The sequence below is a fragment of the Syngnathus acus genome, chromosome 24, assembly GCF_901709675.1.
Source record: "Syngnathus acus chromosome 24, fSynAcu1.2, whole genome shotgun sequence".
Classification (NCBI taxonomy): Eukaryota; Metazoa; Chordata; class Actinopteri; order Syngnathiformes; family Syngnathidae; genus Syngnathus; species Syngnathus acus.
Window position 1 is genome coordinate 5,264,036 of NC_051108.1, and position 15,658 is coordinate 5,279,693.

Genomic DNA, 15,658 nt, shown 5'->3' on the forward strand with positions numbered 1-15,658 from the left:
GGGTGACCACGCAGTCCAGGCTCCATTCGGCGCCCACCTTGGCAGGGCCGCTGCTCCTGGCTTTGACCTCAAGCTGGCGGCCAGACTTGTCGCGGAGGTTTGAGTCGGCGGCCGCTGGCGTTGGCTTTACGTCCTCGGGCACTGGCCGGGCACGGCGCAGCACAGCGTTCCAGTTAGGGTTAGGCAGCAGCGCAAGACTGCTCGGCGACATGCAACCTACTGTTAAGTGGGATGGTCTTCACGACGCCTGAGGTGTCTTTGGCCTGGTACTTCCCGCTGTGGGTCTTAGCCACGCCGAGGATGTCCAAGTTGCCAGCTTCTGTTGTTTTCTCGTCGTTTCCGAGGGACCATGAGTAGGCGGCGTTGCCAGCCTTCAATCGGACGTTTCGGCCCTGCGGCACGTTGCACCGCTGCTTGTCGGTTTCGCACACGACTGTCAGAAGCAGAAAAGCAGAGACGGCACAGAAGTTACACACACGGGTCGGGCTGGCTGAGCAAAAAGTACCGACTCATCGGGCTGGCTTGCTGGCTCGGGCGACGGCACGCACGCAAAGGCACTCCCGTTGGTCACCTTTTGTTTTCCTCGAGCCCCCTTACTCCCTCCCTCCCTCCCTCCCTCCCGCAAGCATCGAATCATCTTTACACATTTTCTTTGGCTTTCTCGCAAAAAGCTTGGCGGCCAGCCAGCCAGCCAGCCAGCCAGCCAGCATCAAACTCACACAAAGGGATGACTTTGAACTTCTGGGTCTTCACGCCATTACTGTAGGTGGCCGTGTAGACCTTGTCGCCATCTTCAGCTTTCACTTCATTGAGCGTCAGGGATTTCTTGTCGGCAGACAAAGTGTACCTGCCGGCGTTAGTAATCTCCACGTTAGTCGGGTCCGACCACTTGTCTGAGGCAGTAAGGGGGTTGGCTGTCATCTTGAGTTCGCTGCCAATCTTGCACTTGCACTCCTTTGTATCATCCTCGGTGCCAACGCATTCAGGACAGTCATCTGGAAAAGCACAAGCGTTCAGGCGGCCACCAAAGTAGCGCGTTTGGAGGCCAACTCAATCATCACCAGCATCATCAGACAAAACACTAGCCGTCCAAATCAGACGGATAAAGTCGCACGGCCCGCGCGCGTCACCTGGCGCCACCGGGGGCAGCAGCAGGAGCAGCAGGAGGAGGCGGAAACGGAGCCGGAGCAGGAACGTGTCCATCTGGTGGCTATCGATCGATCGATCAGTCGAACGCTGGCTGGCTGGCTGGCTGGCTGGCTGGCTGGCTGGCTGGCTGGGCTGGCTGGGCTGGCTGGGCTGGGCTGGCTGGGCTGGCTGGATCGTCGCTTCTTCTCTTCAATGGCTGGATCGTCGCTTCTTCTCTTCAATGTCTTCGGCGAATGTGAAGACAAGAGAGCAGATCTCGAGCATGTATAGTTTCGAGCGTCAAAGGCCACAAAGGCGCTTTGAAAGTTGACGAGCCTTCTGCACATTTGGCCTTTCTCCATTGGACGCGCTCCGCCGCGGCTTTGTGGCGAGCCCCCAGCCTTTGTGAGCACGACGACCACGACGACGATGACGCGAGAAAGTAAGAAAAGTTCCAGAATGAGTTCATTGCAATCAAACGAGTTGCCCTGATGCTGGCGCTCGCCGATCGATTTCCACGCCGTTCGTCGTGAGGTGTTCGACCCCTGCGAATAAATACATCTTGGTCTCAAACTCATTTTCTTCGCGGGCCGCGCCGCATTGTCGTCATAGTTTCTTTTGGAGGGCCATTATGACTGTCAACCCAAATAAATGTACCTCCTATTATATACAGTCAAAGCTACAAAACAAACTGACAAATAACTCGTTTTCAAATCAGACGAGTAAAAACTGGTCAAATATAAAAAGAAATGATATTAAAAGTGAAGACAATTTGCAATTCTAGTAATGACACGAATTTGATGCACAATTTGTCTTCGCGGGCCACATCAAATGATGTGGCGGGCCGTATCTGGCCCCCGGGCCTTGACTTTGACACCTGTGTTTTATAGTAAACAGTTTTGTGGTGAACAAATAAACAGCATCTCAGGCAGTGACTTAAGCCTATAGTAAAGAATACCTGTTATAAAAAGTTGAAATTGCTGACATAGCTAATTCAACATAGTCCTCCAAATGACAGCGGTAGAAAATACGATTTGAAGCTAGGTCTCGGGGAGGGAATGATATTTCATTGCTGTTTATGAAAACACATCTGTGAGTTCCTGGCTGCTTTGGACTGGGCAGATAACGCTGAGACGAGCGGCAGGTATTTGTGGAACAATAAAAGCTGGATTTATTGGCTTTGGCAGGCCTGGTGTTGGCAGGAAGTGGCCTCATTCAGGATCTGATAAAGCGGGTGAAACACAGCACTTAAAGGCAACAAAGCATTTTTACTTAGGTCAAGGAAACAGACTGGTTGGCCTGGACTTCTCTCAGTTTGCGAGCTAAAGTTGAGCTTGTAAGGACTGATTGATTGAAATTCTAGTAGCGTATGACATTGTTGGGCCTCCCGTTGGAATGAAGGGCAACTCGAGGTTTGGTTGAAATAATTATATTGTCCTACGAGAATTGCTGCTGTCATAACACAGTAAATAGAACATAAATGCCATTACGCCTTCCTTTTTTTCTGTTTTAGATCCAAGTGGTGCTGGGTTGTTTTGATTATTTGTAATATGCTGCCACCTTGTGGTGGTAAATATAGTTATTCATAATGTAACCCAACGTTCATTTCAATAATCCGGTATCCACGCTTCTGTTCCTGATACGGAATCATCTATTCTCGTTTCAAACATGGCCATGCAGACAGAATTGTTCAGAATTAAATACACTGCAAATATTAGGTCAGCGTAGATAGATAGTAAATCAAATAGACCAAGATATGTGGACACAATCATTGGAAATGTCAAATTCTCTTGTTTGTGCGTCATTTCTTTCAGAGTGGACGAATTGTGAGAGTGAGGGATGCTTCTGGCGGTGGAATGATGTAACGCTCCTCCCTAAGCAGGCGTAACAGAAGGTCCTGCATGTCGAGGGGCCACCTGTAGATCCTCGTGTTCTGAAGCCAACTGGGGACGTGTCTCTGTCCCCAAAACAAAACAAAGCAAGGGAGGGAGAAATCCCAATTAAATACATCAACAACTTTCACATTGCTGCAAGGAGTTCAGCACATTGTCATGATAACAAGGTTAGGGTTATAATGTTGTTTGGGCATTTATTTATTTATGTTTTACTCACCTTCGTTGCATTGCAAAATAACACTGGTATAAGTCTGAAATTCAGGCAGCCTTGTTGGATGAATTCATTCTGGATCTGCACCAACGGCAAAAAAATAAAATAAATAAAAATAGGTGCTCCTAAAATATTTCATTCTTGATCATACATTTCACAATGAAACTTTTTCTGGGTTTGTAAATAAATAAATAAAAATAATAATACATAAATAAATAAATACACAGATAGATAAATAATGTAACGGACCATCAGATGAGCATCCCTGCCCTAGATAGACCATTTAACACTTGATGGTTTGGCAGGCACTCAAGAGAACCAAATATTGTACATAGAAAAAAAAAAAAAAAAAGTCAGCTGTGGAAGCTCACCTGATTGTGGATATACTTGGTATGTAGCCCGTGCTCATCGTCATTATCCCCTTCTACATCCTCCTTGTACTTGGGGCTGATTGCCACAATGATGAGGACGGATTTCTGTAAAATTTGCATGATCAATTTCTGGCATCTTTAATCTTACTCGACAAATCTAGGACTTACATCATTCAAAAATCTGTCCATCCATCTGGTGAAGCCCATCCGTATGGCCGGAGTATCAAATATGTCAATCTATAAATACATCGACAGCGGAGGTGTGTGTATATAGCATTTGAGAAGGGACGATTGTGACGGGAGTTTGGAGCCTACAGCCGGTTTGAAGCCCTGACTTGTTAGAAATTTAACAAAGCCAGTCATTTCTTCAGCAGTGTCCACTGAATACGTGATGAAAACATTTCCTACAAATACACAAAGACAATTGCAAACTTACATCCAGCCACACAAGTAAATACAACAAATACATTTACTAAGTGTTACTTACTATACTCATCAGGGAGAGTGACGGTCTTCCTGATCTCCCTCGTAGCTGGTACCGGATCTGCTTGAAGACGATGATCTAAACTGACCTCACACATAACATCTTTGGGGACTGCCCCAGGTTGTACTCGACGGGGATTTGGAATATTGGGATATTGCATTCTGTGTCCTGGATGGTTACTGTCGAAGAAAATAATTCACAAATTAGAGTTGCAGTAAAATAATACAGAAATGAGCGATGCTCAATACCACGTTCGTTCAAAGGGTCGAGCCCTTTGGTGTGGACGCAAACAGTGTCCAAGACGACTCTCCTGCTTTGGACTGACGCCTGCAAAGACAGAATCGTAGACACTCAATTACAAGCTGACAAAACTGGGAGTAAAAATTTGAACAGTTTTGCTCTTTCCTTTGAGGAGCAATTTTGTAATTTGGAGTTTTTTTCCTCGAATAACAAACAGCTTTTATGTTTTAATTACATTTTGTGAAGAACTGCAATGTGTTTTTACAGACGACATTTCCAGTGGGGCAATATTGAATAGAAAAAAGCAAGAAACCTACATTGGCCATGAACATGTGCAGCTGGGAAGCGCGACGGGACGTAGTGGCCAGCGTTGACACCCGACATGAGTGGGAGAGGTTGCTCCAAACCATCTCCATCATCCAATGAACAATCAAGCCTGTTTTGAGGTTCCAGAAAACCACAATGGTTATTTTCTCCTTGTCTTTGAGGCCAAACACAGGCGCCCTGGCCAGAGGTAGGTGCATTTTTTAATTCACTCTGGAAATAATGCTGAAGAAGTCTCTCTCGCTTGACATGGATGTCCAGTTCCCCAGTCTGCTCCCAGCTTCTACTGTTCTCTGGTCCACTACACTTCTGGCAGTCCAAGTCCAGACTGGAGGGTGGCATGCTTTCATCCACCTCGATAGGAACGCTCCGATGGGTGCAAAGGCCTAAAGAAGCACACCAAAAAAGAAAAAGACAGTTCCATTCGCTACAGTGCTGAGTATTTGGTCAAATGTCGGTTTCTTACTTTTTGAAGTGGCCATGTGGTTGCTGCAAAGAAACGGCACCATTTAAAAAAAAAAAAAAAAACATGAATAGAAATATACATTGATCGACCTCAGTAAAAGTTTGTTTATTAAAGGAGGGGGGGGGGGAAGTGAAACATTCATGCTAAGGCTGTTTCCAATTACATTTTTGTTTCCTTTTTTTTTTTAGTTGAATAACAGGACAAAGGATTAAGATGTGCTACAGACTCGATAAAAAAAATTATATATATTGTTAATTTTACAACATTTGCCTGGGCTGAGTTATGCATAACAACAATATGTGCTCACCAGTACAAAGTCAACACCAGTGCTCGGAAACACCTGACAGGTAGATCTTCCAAGTAAAATCTAAATAAAAGTTAAATGAAGCTTAAAAATATTGAAATGAAGAATAAGAAATATCACACCTCTCTGGAAGCGCTTCGCCCTTAATCGCAGGTTTTACCTGTTCTCACAGAAACAGGAAATATTTCTACCGCCCGCCCCCTCGCCTTCAACGGCCAATCAGAGCAAGGCTACGATGACGTCATGCCCAACCTACCTTTAAATAGAAAGGTGATTCTAAAAGCAGCACACACTTGATAAAGGTGACATAATGAAGTAAGAAGTAGTTTATTAATTTTATGTTTAAGGTTATTCTTATTACAACCATAAAGAGTTGAGAAGTGTGTCAGGACATGTTGCGTCACCATGACAACACACCTGACAGTTCCTGGCTAAGAAGAACACCATCATGCTGAAGCAACCTTCCAATAATATAACTTTTAATATAAATTAGACTTTCTTGGGACATGTTTTGCCTCAATATCTCAGGTGTCGTACATTTCTGTTTCCTCGAGTTTGCTCATCTGAGGCAGGTAAACATCACGGTTGTGAGTTGACGTGACCTTATGTTCTGACAGCGAGAAGATTTTCACGGTGTGTGTGAAGAAGGAGGAAGCCTCCCCAGTCACGACTTTACAAGTCACCACCCGAAGCAGCTCCTGTCGGAAGCGACCGCTGACCATGCAGTAGAGCAAGAAGTTAGTGGTGGAGTTCAGATTCTGGAGCATGTTAGCAAAATCACCGGCGACATTGATGGGGATTCTGTAGTCGTTTCTGTTAAAGTTCTCCGTGTTGTACTCGGTCCTCAGGATGCAGTATGTTACAAAACGAGGCAGGCTGAGCACCACAAAAGCCACAGAGACAGTTCCCAGCAGGAGAAGGGTTCTTCTCAACATACCCCTTGTGCTGCGTCCATGTATGACCCGACGCTCCTCTTTTGTGAAAAGATTGCTGGCACGGCATAGATGATGCCCAATGAGGTAATTAAAGATAATAACCAGCACTATGGGAACACCTCCCGAGAGAAATGTGGTTATCCATACAATGGCAGTGGAGTAGATCTCATTTCGGTATTGACATCGAGGAAGAGTCACGTTTTCTCCATCCACCGTAATATTGGTGGGTACAACAACATTGATCCAGCCTAGCGGCACCGAAACCAAGTGAGACACCACCACGATGGCCACGCAGGTCAGCTTTGTGACCTTTGTCTGTGAAAAGTCCTGCTTGGCCGCTGTGTTTCGAAGAACCAGATAGCGCTCGATGGTGAACACCACCACAATCCACGATGAACTGTAGAGGGAGCCATACTGCAGGAAGCTCAGGATGCTACACCAAGGGTAGGAGTGCCAGAAGGGCTGCAGCAGCCAGAAGGTGAGAGTCAGGTCGATGAGGATCACCCACACCAGGTAGAAGGTGTCCACAATAGCGAGACAGCCGAGATACACCACGGCTGTGTCAGACATTCCACATTTACGGAAGCAGATCATGTAGAAGGTGAAGAGGTTTGCTGAGAAACAAAGAAAGTCAGAATCAAACCCTACACCCCTGAAATGTGAGGCAATGTGCCAACCAGTGTTCCACCGTGCTGCCCACATCACAAAAAATATATAGTAATATATATATTTTTTGTTTTTTTGCACAGTAGAGTTAATCAATCTGCTCCAGTAAAGCAATATTAAATTCTGTAAATCATACCAAACTGTAGGGCGTGCTTCGGCCACAAGAGGGCACTAAATGACCGTCAATGATTTGAAAGCTCCAGTGCCGTTTTTAATGAAATACTTGCTACTAAATAACTCGGGGTGATTCATCTAAATAAACAGCATAGCATTTTGTGTAATGATCTGTTTTGTTTTTGTTGTTGTCCTGCTGTCCATATTAACTACTTGACCGCCATTTTCCTTATTTTGGGGATTGACTTAATACAGTATGGTTGTATCAATGTGATTATTAAACAGTTTTTGTAATGGGCAAAGTGTGATTTTTTTTTTTTTTTTAGTTCATATTTCTAAGCATTGAGTTATTGTTTTGAATCTAAAAAATATCAATATTTATTTGTAACTGAAGTAGGACTACTCATGACTTATAAATGTAACAAATCTGGAGGGGAAAAAAAATAAGCCAAATAATAGCTAAAATTGTTAAACGTTGCTATAAATTGGCAAAACAGTAAACAAAATACTATCAAGTACCTGGAATACCCATCACGCAAAGGAGCGGGTAGTAGATCTTCTGAAGAGTGACCAAGGTCGTGCCTCCAACAGCCTCCATGGTAATCTCTCACATGCTCATCTCTGTAATGAAGAAGTCACGCAACATTGTATTATACTACTTAATAAGCAGAGTTTAGGCAACTCAATTGAACTTCATTAAATATACTAGTTACACATTAAAACATAAAAATCCCATTTGAAGGTGCATCTAAAATGAGAACATTTTCAAATGGCCTACTTTTTAGTTGATCTACAAATGAGCAAACTGTGGTCTACAGAAGAAACCAAATGTAAAAAGAAAACACTATTGCATGAACCCGCTATACAATACATTTGCTTATACGTATTGAAAATAAAAAACATTGATTTTCATTTCTGTAAAGTATCTGTACTATATAATTATTTTAATAACGATGGAAAACAACTGCATTCCAAATTACTAAACAAACAATTATAACTTAATAATTATAATTTTTAAAAAAACTATTTGGGAAATGATCCTTTATTATTTGCAAACCTGCAGAAATTCTTAATTTCTTTATCTAAAAATCTTTTTTTTCCCCCAAATTCCTCATAGCCCTTGAAAATTGAAACTCATAAGCACAACTAACACACTCGTGCCATTACAGTTGATGTTTTGTGTATGATTTCCATAAAATAACTCAGAAGTAAAAAAATTAATTAAAAAAACCCTTCATGCAATCCTCTGTTATCATAAATATAAAGCAGAAGAAATAAAAAAAAAATAAAAAAAATAACTGCACATACCTGGTGGTCTCATTTCAAGTCTCCCCTTGCTGTGTCGAGTAACTATCCAGATGTTTATAGCGCCACTAGTACACAATGAAATGTGGAAGGAATGGGTGTGACTGCATTAAAAGCTTTGGGAGGAGTGACGATGGAGTCAGTCCACCTTGCAGATGATGGCACTCGCATTAATCCAGAATATTGTGCAAAACACTCAAAATTTCACAGGTTGAAATGAACAAGAGTAGGAATGTGCATCGGAGTTTTGAAATGTCAAAGAAAATGAATACATCAGAGTATCATAGTCAAATAACATATGCAAATATGCCTCCATGGGGACTATCACTAAAGCAAGGATGAGATCAGATCACAGAATTGTTGGTGTCTTATCAGTTTGGTTTTCAATAATAATACGCATATAATGCAAATTTCATTGCAATAAAATAGCTGTAAATAAATCTGAGTCCATAGTGCAAGACTTGACTAATTTATGTTAAGCCGGTCAATCGTCTGGACTTTGCTACAACTAGTGAATTGGAAATCAAACATCTGAAAACAAACAACAGTGCCGATGCTCAGGAAAATTTTGTAGCTCATGCATGAAGAAAACAGCGAGCATGGTACAATCAATAGAACGTCACTTAGAAACTGTTAGTTTATTGTCCTTTTGACCCTGAAAAAAGACATATCACTTAATTAACAAAACATTTTGATGTTAAAAAAAATGGCATAAGAAGCATAATTAATCAGTTTGCTGTACAACTGTGTTGCCACCCACTGTAAACAAATAGAAAAAAATCCTGCAATGACAGACCACATCTTGCATACCGTCTTCTTAAAGTACAAGATTTCCTCCAAAAGTGGCTCAGGCTTTTTTTTAATGTACCAAACTGCAAAGGACACCAATTGTTTACATATTTGAGACGCCCTTATTTGTACAAATCTCTGTGAAAGGATAAAGCATCTACAGGGGGGGGGATAGGCATATATTTCAATAAGTGTTCTTTCAAGTGTCTATAATAGTTGAGTTATTTTCGGGAGAGAGATTTAATCAGTGAGAGGTGTTAATTCCTTTAAGTGCCCCTTACATCTGGTGACGTAAACTGGAGGCAACTAGAATATTTGAGGAAATACGGTTAAAAAAAAAAAAAGAGGCATCTGTTTGCGCAGAGGCTTTTATTTGCTCAAATCGTCTGATGGACCTGGCAACCATAGTTCCCTATTTGAGGAAATTAAAAATGGATGCTAATTGTGTAACGATGACTTTTCCACTAGGGGTGTCCCGATACGGTTTCACTTCTGATACGATATCGATATTGATCCGAGATAATATCAGCAGGAATGACACATGGATTGAATTTCTGAACTGACTGACTTGGGGCAGTAGGCGGGGGGGGGGGGGGGGGGACACGAAGAATTTGTTGCCAACAAATCGCAGAGCACAGAAATCGCAATCACACCTCCAGACAATTTGTCGTGGTATCGGGACACCCTTATTTTCCACCTGATCACAATTTGGGAAAATGTTAGGGGGGAGGGATATGTTGACAATCTGTACATGGTCAGTTTAAAAAAGAAAAAAATGTATGATGTGATTCCAGACAGACAGCAGTATCTATAAGACAGCAAGCAATCTGGGGAAAGCAAAATAAAACCTCAGGAGATGGAAGACATAATCAGATGTGGCGGAGGATTGGGTTTCAACGTAATCTGTAGGAATTATACACAGACAGATGAAATGGTTCTTCACCTTCACTTTTGGCAGATGAAAAATATATCTTGAATTGAAGCAGACATACAAACTAAAACAACCCTTTTAAAAAAATATTTACACTGAATACAAGTATCGCATCCAACCCCTGCCTCCAAACTCACCTCTTATGGCATAGCAGACTTCATACACTAGAGGGGGTGTAGGAAATGAAATGAGTTGAGCGGAAGGATGCTTTGTCCCCCAAAATAAAATAGTGACAAGTCCAGGAAGATTCCAGTTTGTGTTTTCTTTGCATCCAGCTCCAACCTAGAGGCAGGGAGGAAGAATGTTTAGAGGTTGTCTCCGGGCTGGTACTGAGGCTCGGTGGCTGTGAAGTAGTCCTCCAAGAAGGCCTGCAGGTACTCGAAGGTGGGTCGCTCCTCTGCGTCTTTCTTCCAGCATTGCAGCATGAGCTCATGCAGGGAGATGGGGCAGTCCTGGGGGCATGGCATCCTGTAGCCTCGATCCACCTGTTCCAGCACCTCACGGTTGTTCATGCCTGGAACGCACGGGCAGAGGGGTGAAAATATTTAGGCAAGACAAACATCCAGTCCACTAGGTGTCACTGTGTGCTACGGTGCCAATGTGATCATGTAGATAAAGCGCACTCCATTTAAAATTTAGTCTTGTTATTTATATAAGAGGGGTTCATGATTGTATATACTTGTATGATGTTGATGCTTATGCGTTTTAATTGCTTTGCCGCCACCTTGCGGCATCTCTAAGCTATTACAAAAACAACAACAAAAATTTTGTCGGCCGTCAAATATTTTTAGATTTACAACAGGGAACGGCTCCTCGGATTGTCGAGGTTCCACTGCATTTATATTTTATTGAGGTTTTCAAAACGTGTTAAAGAGCTCACTCACGGTATTTTACGCAAAAAACAAAGAAGCTAATCCCTCCGCTCAGTTGCATCCTAACCTTCCTTCCCTTCTGCCTTGAGCACAACTCATTTACAAATCCATCTGGACGTGCGTATTATTCCTCCCATGTTCCCTTTTTTCCCGGTCAGAAATTTAAGTTGTCCTGCAGGCAACAGCAGTAATCAAGTGTTATCTCACATTTTGGCAAGGGAAACAAAGATTACCCAAGCATTAAAGAACCTTTTACTCTCATAAAACGGTATGAGGGCGGCCGGAGGCTGTCACAGAAGAAAACAACTTTGCTTCAAATAAGAAAAGTCTCAGCGAAGGCAGCTAGATTTAAAAGCAATGCTCACCCGGGTAAGGCACTCGACCCTTGGTGACCAGCTCTGTCAGCAAAATGCCAAACGACCACACGTCCGACTTGATGGTGAACTTGCCGTACAGCGCGGCCTCCGGGGCGGTCCACTTGATGGGGAACTTTGCACCTGAGCGGATGACATCAGCAACGATGGAAGCCAAGGTCAATTATGTATGAACCGGGAGTCGGTGGATGGACAGGGGAGAGGAGAAATGTGAAGACTGACCTTGCCGTGCGGTGTATTCGTTGTCTTCGATGAGTCTGGCGAGGCCAAAGTCGGCGATCTTACACACCATGTTGTCTCCCACCAGAATGTTGGCAGAGCGTAAGTCTCGGTGGATGTAATTCATCCTCTCTATGTAAGCCATACCTGCTGCCACCTGGCACAGAAGAGCACGCCTGCATTAAATACCAGTTATGATTTGCTGCAACATCCAGATTTGAAAAAAAGCTGTTCAAGAGTTAAAGTCTGACTACTTTATGTCGACACACATCATGTCCCTCATTTTTTCCATTAATGGCCTTCATTTAGCTGGCTTCTCAAGGGGTTCGATATCTCTGCCCTTGAAGTTGATTGCCCTGATTAGAAATGTGCGTCCTAGTTAGCCAATGTATCAGTCAGGTGGATTCTTCTTCTCTTTGTCAGTCAGAAAATCAGCTTTTAGTTGTTCTATCAATCGGGGAAAAAAATCAATCAAGCAATCAAAAAAAAAAAAAAAAAGCATAGAATTCAATGACGCTGATATGTTGAGACTGATGATAAATTTCAAATGAAGAAAAATCAGTAGTTTTGAAATAATTTGGTTCATTTGTGAATGTGTTTTTCCACACCTGATTCTAAATCACAGGTGTCAAACTCAAGGCCCGGGGGCCAGATACGGCCCGCCACATCGTTTTATGTGGCCCGCGAATACAAATTGTGCATCAAATTCGTGTGTCATTACTAGAATTGCAAATTGTCTTCACTTTTAATATCTTTTGTTATTTTTAAATATTTGACCAGTTTTTACTCGTCTGATTTGAAAACGAGTTATTTGTCAGTTTGTTTTGTAGCTTTTACTATATATAATATGAGGTGCTCATACATTTATTTGGGTTGACAGTCATAATGGCCCTCCGAAAGAAGCTATGACTACAATGCGGCCCGCGAAAAAACCGAGTTTGACACCCCTGAATCTAAATGATTTTACTGTTTTTGCAGGATTTCTAGTTGTTATTTAAGAATAAAAGGGGCGTTTGTTTTATAATTGACTGACAAAAAAAAAAGACAACATACCTGGGCAGCCATATCCACAAGATTGGGCAGCTTCAACCCTCGCCCTTCTCCGTCCTTCAAAAAGTCCAGTAGACTTCCTACAGGGCAATATTTTATATTATCAATCAATACTGGTATAACACAATTTATATTAGGGGAAATTTATAAAACATAAAAAAAATGACAGAAGTGAAACAAAAATATCTGCAACTAACAGCCAACAAAATTAAGACCCACCACAGTTAACATTGCCTTCACCACCGAACAAAACTAATCTGATATCTGAGATGGTTTATCTAGCTGCATAGGTACTGCTGTTTTGGTTAGCAACTGAATTAAATCCAAATGGGCTCATGTTCACGTTTATTTATGCAAGCGTTCATGTACCTTTGCCCATGTACTCTGTGACGATATAAATAGGCTCCTCAGACACGACAGCGTACAACTGGACCAGCTTGTCGTGGCGGAGTTTCTTCATGATCTGAGCTTCCTCCAGGAAGGACTCAGGAGACATGGTTCCAGGTTTCAGAGTCTTCACAGCTACCTTTGTGGTGCCGTTCCATGTTCCTGACACATGTAGGCATGAGTATACCATTAGCACATTTTACACCTCAATCACATCGTCCAATCAGAGATGATACGTTAGGCATGCACAAAAAAAATTTGGTACTACAGACATTGATGTAAACATGCCACACAGCAGGAGATCAGGAGACGCCTTGGGAATCAGATCATCTTTACTTCTCAGGCACACGGCTTGAGCAGATAGATAATTAATTGGATAAAAGATTTAGAAGGTACTTTGATTTGAATTTGAAAAGCCATCAGTAGAATCCAGTGAGGATTGAATGCGCCAACACGGGAGCAGATAATCCTTCAGAGGATGATTAACCAGGGCAAGCCTGTAAGCTTCCAACTGTGGGGATGCCAGTTGCTCTAACATAACATGACTGTGGCACTGCTGTTACATAACCAAATATGGACCACTGTAATAGTTCTACTGATCTCATTCTGTGAGAGGATGTAGAGGAGTGACTCAAAGGGAAGTTGGAGATCATCAACTCGCATGCTTGGAAGGTTTTAAGTAAGCCTGAATATCAGTGTTGCCCATTTTTTGGGAAGAAGGGTCCATCAGCTTGGTAAAGGTGCTCAGAAGCTGGGTGTCTGGGAAAAAATTCATTTCCAGTATCTGCACATGGAATTGTAAATATCTATGGTGTTATATTGATCAACAAATACATAATAAACAATTGAAAATATAAATATATTTTATTAGCAGTATAGAAAATATGCTGAATGTTGAATGATTTATTTATTATTATATATTTAATGCTTATTCAGTTTGTGTGTAAACAAACTAATTAAAAATTAATTAAATGAAAGTAAAAATTTATTTCCAGTATTTGCACATGGAACTGTAAATATCGATGGTGTTACATTTATCAACAAATACATAATAAACAATTGCAAATATAAATATATTTTATTAGCAGTATAGAAAATATGCTGAAAGTTGAATGCATTTTTTATTTATTATTATATTATATATTTAATGCTTATTCAGTTTGTGAGTAATCAAACTATCAGGGGAAATTTTATCTTCAATAATAAAAAATTAAAAAAATTCTAATCTCACAAAGCAGTGTAAAAATTTAATTCTGAACACTGGTAAAAATAATATTCTTCGGGGGGGACTGAGTACTCTTACCGTAAAAAACCTCAGCAAAACATCCTTTGCCCAGCTTTAACTTCAATTCAAGGGCTTCTCTTCTGATCTCCCAGGCATCATGACTCAAGCCCACAGTGTCAGGGATGTAGTTCACACACATGCCAGTTAATTTAAAGCTCAAACCATCCGCACACTCTACAAGGACGGGAGGGAAGGCATACAGGGTTAACTAATGAGGAGAAGTACATGCAGTTAAGGTTGATGAAGGAGGCCAACTTTGGACTAATAAAACTGTTTCCTTGCAACATCCCCAAAGGACCCCCCACCCCCGCTCTTGTTTTGGGGTCTCAACTGTCCGAGTGTGGCCTCCTCCATACAGCCCCTTCATCTGAAGGTGAATGGATCCATACCCATCCAGACTTCCCCAAACTGCCCATTCCCAAGACGCTTTATCAGCTGCAGTGACTCCCGCGGGATCTCCCACACATCTTTGGTTTTGACTGACAGGTCAGTGAGGCGGGGCATCCCTTTGTGGCAGGGAACCACCAAGCGACAACAGAGACCGGCGGCTCGGTCTGCTCGGGCCACGCAGTAATGCAGAAATAAGAGAAGAAAGAAATGCAATAGAGAAGTTGACGAGACCAAATTGCAGCAAAGGGGAGGAAGAAATTCACTTGAACTGCTGTTCAGATGAATTCTACAGTGCAGATACAGCAGAATGCACCCTAATACAATTGTAATGTCTTGGAGAAGAACATTTGTCAGACTGAGGAGGCTACGAAGAGTGTCCCAATACTTTTGTCTATGCAGTATGAATAACTAGTTTTCAAATCTGAGACAATTTTTTAAAAACAATGCTAGCAACATCTCTATTTTTTAAAAGTGAAGACAATTTGCAATTTTAATACTGACGTGAATTTGATTTGTCTTCGTGGGCCACTTAAAAATGATGTGGCGGGCCGTATTTAGCCTCCCGGGCCTCGAGTTTGACACCAATGAGCTAGCCTATGTATGGACATACGGTCATAAAGCAAGTTCCCTCCCTTTTAACGGTCTCTCAACCTGCCGATGCTTTACGATAATGACGGCAATTAATGTTAAGAGCTAACCTGAATTCTAGGAACGTATACAAAAGTAGCAGTTAAACATAAAGCACAAACAAGAGAAGCAATATCTAGGCTAGGCCCGTTTAGGTGCCTGAGTGGTTCACCAGCTGCCTCCATTTCGATTAGCGCCGCTCAGCATCACTTTAGCCGCTCAACGCTGTCTCATGAAATCAAATGTCTTGCTTTTACTCCAGAGGAAGCTCTCGTTGTTTGCTTGTTATCG

At 42.2% G+C, this 15,658-nt stretch overlaps 3 protein-coding genes across 10 annotated transcripts in view; all 3 read right to left on the reverse strand.

Moving 5' to 3' along the window:
- Positions 1-2,179: 2,179 nt before the first annotated feature.
- On the reverse strand, positions 2,180-5,610 carry traf3ip2a (TRAF3 interacting protein 2a). 5 transcript variants are annotated; one of them, XM_037245023.1, is made up of 11 exons: positions 5,546-5,592; positions 5,427-5,486; positions 5,120-5,142; positions 4,647-5,039; positions 4,338-4,416; positions 4,093-4,268; positions 3,921-4,009; positions 3,774-3,842; positions 3,606-3,710; positions 3,241-3,315; positions 2,180-3,085 (listed from the first exon to the last, which is right to left on the reverse strand). In XM_037245023.1, exons 3-11 carry the CDS (start codon positions 5,133-5,135, stop codon positions 2,939-2,941), a joined length of 1,149 nt encoding a protein of 382 aa, XP_037100918.1. In that variant the 5' UTR covers positions 5,136-5,142; positions 5,427-5,486; positions 5,546-5,592; the 3' UTR covers positions 2,180-2,938. The 5 variants fall into 5 exon arrangements, with proteins under 5 accessions (XP_037100918.1, XP_037100919.1, XP_037100920.1 ...); XM_037245024.1 differs by lacking the exon at positions 5,427-5,486 and having other exon boundaries at positions 5,546-5,610; XM_037245025.1 differs by having other exon boundaries at positions 4,093-4,269; positions 4,351-4,416; positions 5,427-5,581.
- A 116-nt stretch (positions 5,611-5,726) lies between these two features.
- LOC119117970 (probable G-protein coupled receptor 139) lies at positions 5,727-6,973 on the reverse strand. Its single transcript, XM_037244638.1, has one exon. The coding sequence runs from the start codon at positions 6,950-6,952 to the stop codon at positions 5,948-5,950; it is 1,005 nt and encodes a 334-aa protein (XP_037100533.1). The 5' UTR covers positions 6,953-6,973; the 3' UTR covers positions 5,727-5,947.
- A 2,093-nt stretch (positions 6,974-9,066) lies between these two features.
- LOC119117595 (tyrosine-protein kinase Fyn) overlaps positions 9,067-15,658 on the reverse strand; it is a 37,037-nt gene continuing 30,445 nt past the window's right edge. For 2 of the 4 annotated variants that reach the window (XM_037243897.1, XM_037243898.1), the window contains 7 exons: positions 14,740-14,904; positions 14,369-14,524; positions 13,048-13,227; positions 12,682-12,758; positions 11,632-11,785; positions 11,401-11,532; positions 9,067-10,677 (listed from right to left, as the gene is read on the reverse strand). In XM_037243897.1, the coding sequence (XP_037099792.1) occupies positions 10,469-10,677; positions 11,401-11,532; positions 11,632-11,785; positions 12,682-12,758; positions 13,048-13,227; positions 14,369-14,524; positions 14,740-14,904 (1,073 nt within the window). In that variant the 3' untranslated portion in view covers positions 9,067-10,468. The remainder of the gene's footprint in view (positions 10,678-11,400; positions 11,533-11,631; positions 11,786-12,681; positions 12,759-13,047; positions 13,228-14,368; positions 14,525-14,739; positions 14,905-15,658) is intronic. The other 2 variants (XM_037243900.1, XM_037243899.1) reach the window with 2 other exon arrangements.

Excerpts from the sequence above, each read along its gene's own strand:
- LOC119117970 (XM_037244638.1), bottom strand. The coding sequence starts at position 6,952 with ATGATCTGCTTCCGTAAATGTGGAATGTCTGACACAGCCGTGGTGTAT.
- traf3ip2a (XM_037245024.1), bottom strand. Across the intron at positions 4,269-4,337 it reads CGACCCTTTGAACGAACGTG|TAACCATCCAGGACACAGAA; the intron begins GTATTGAGCATC and ends TTTCTTCGACAG. Across the intron at positions 3,711-3,773 it reads TGGACAGATTTTTGAATGAT|AAATCCGTCCTCATCATTGT; the intron begins GTAAGTCCTAGA and ends CAAATTTTACAG.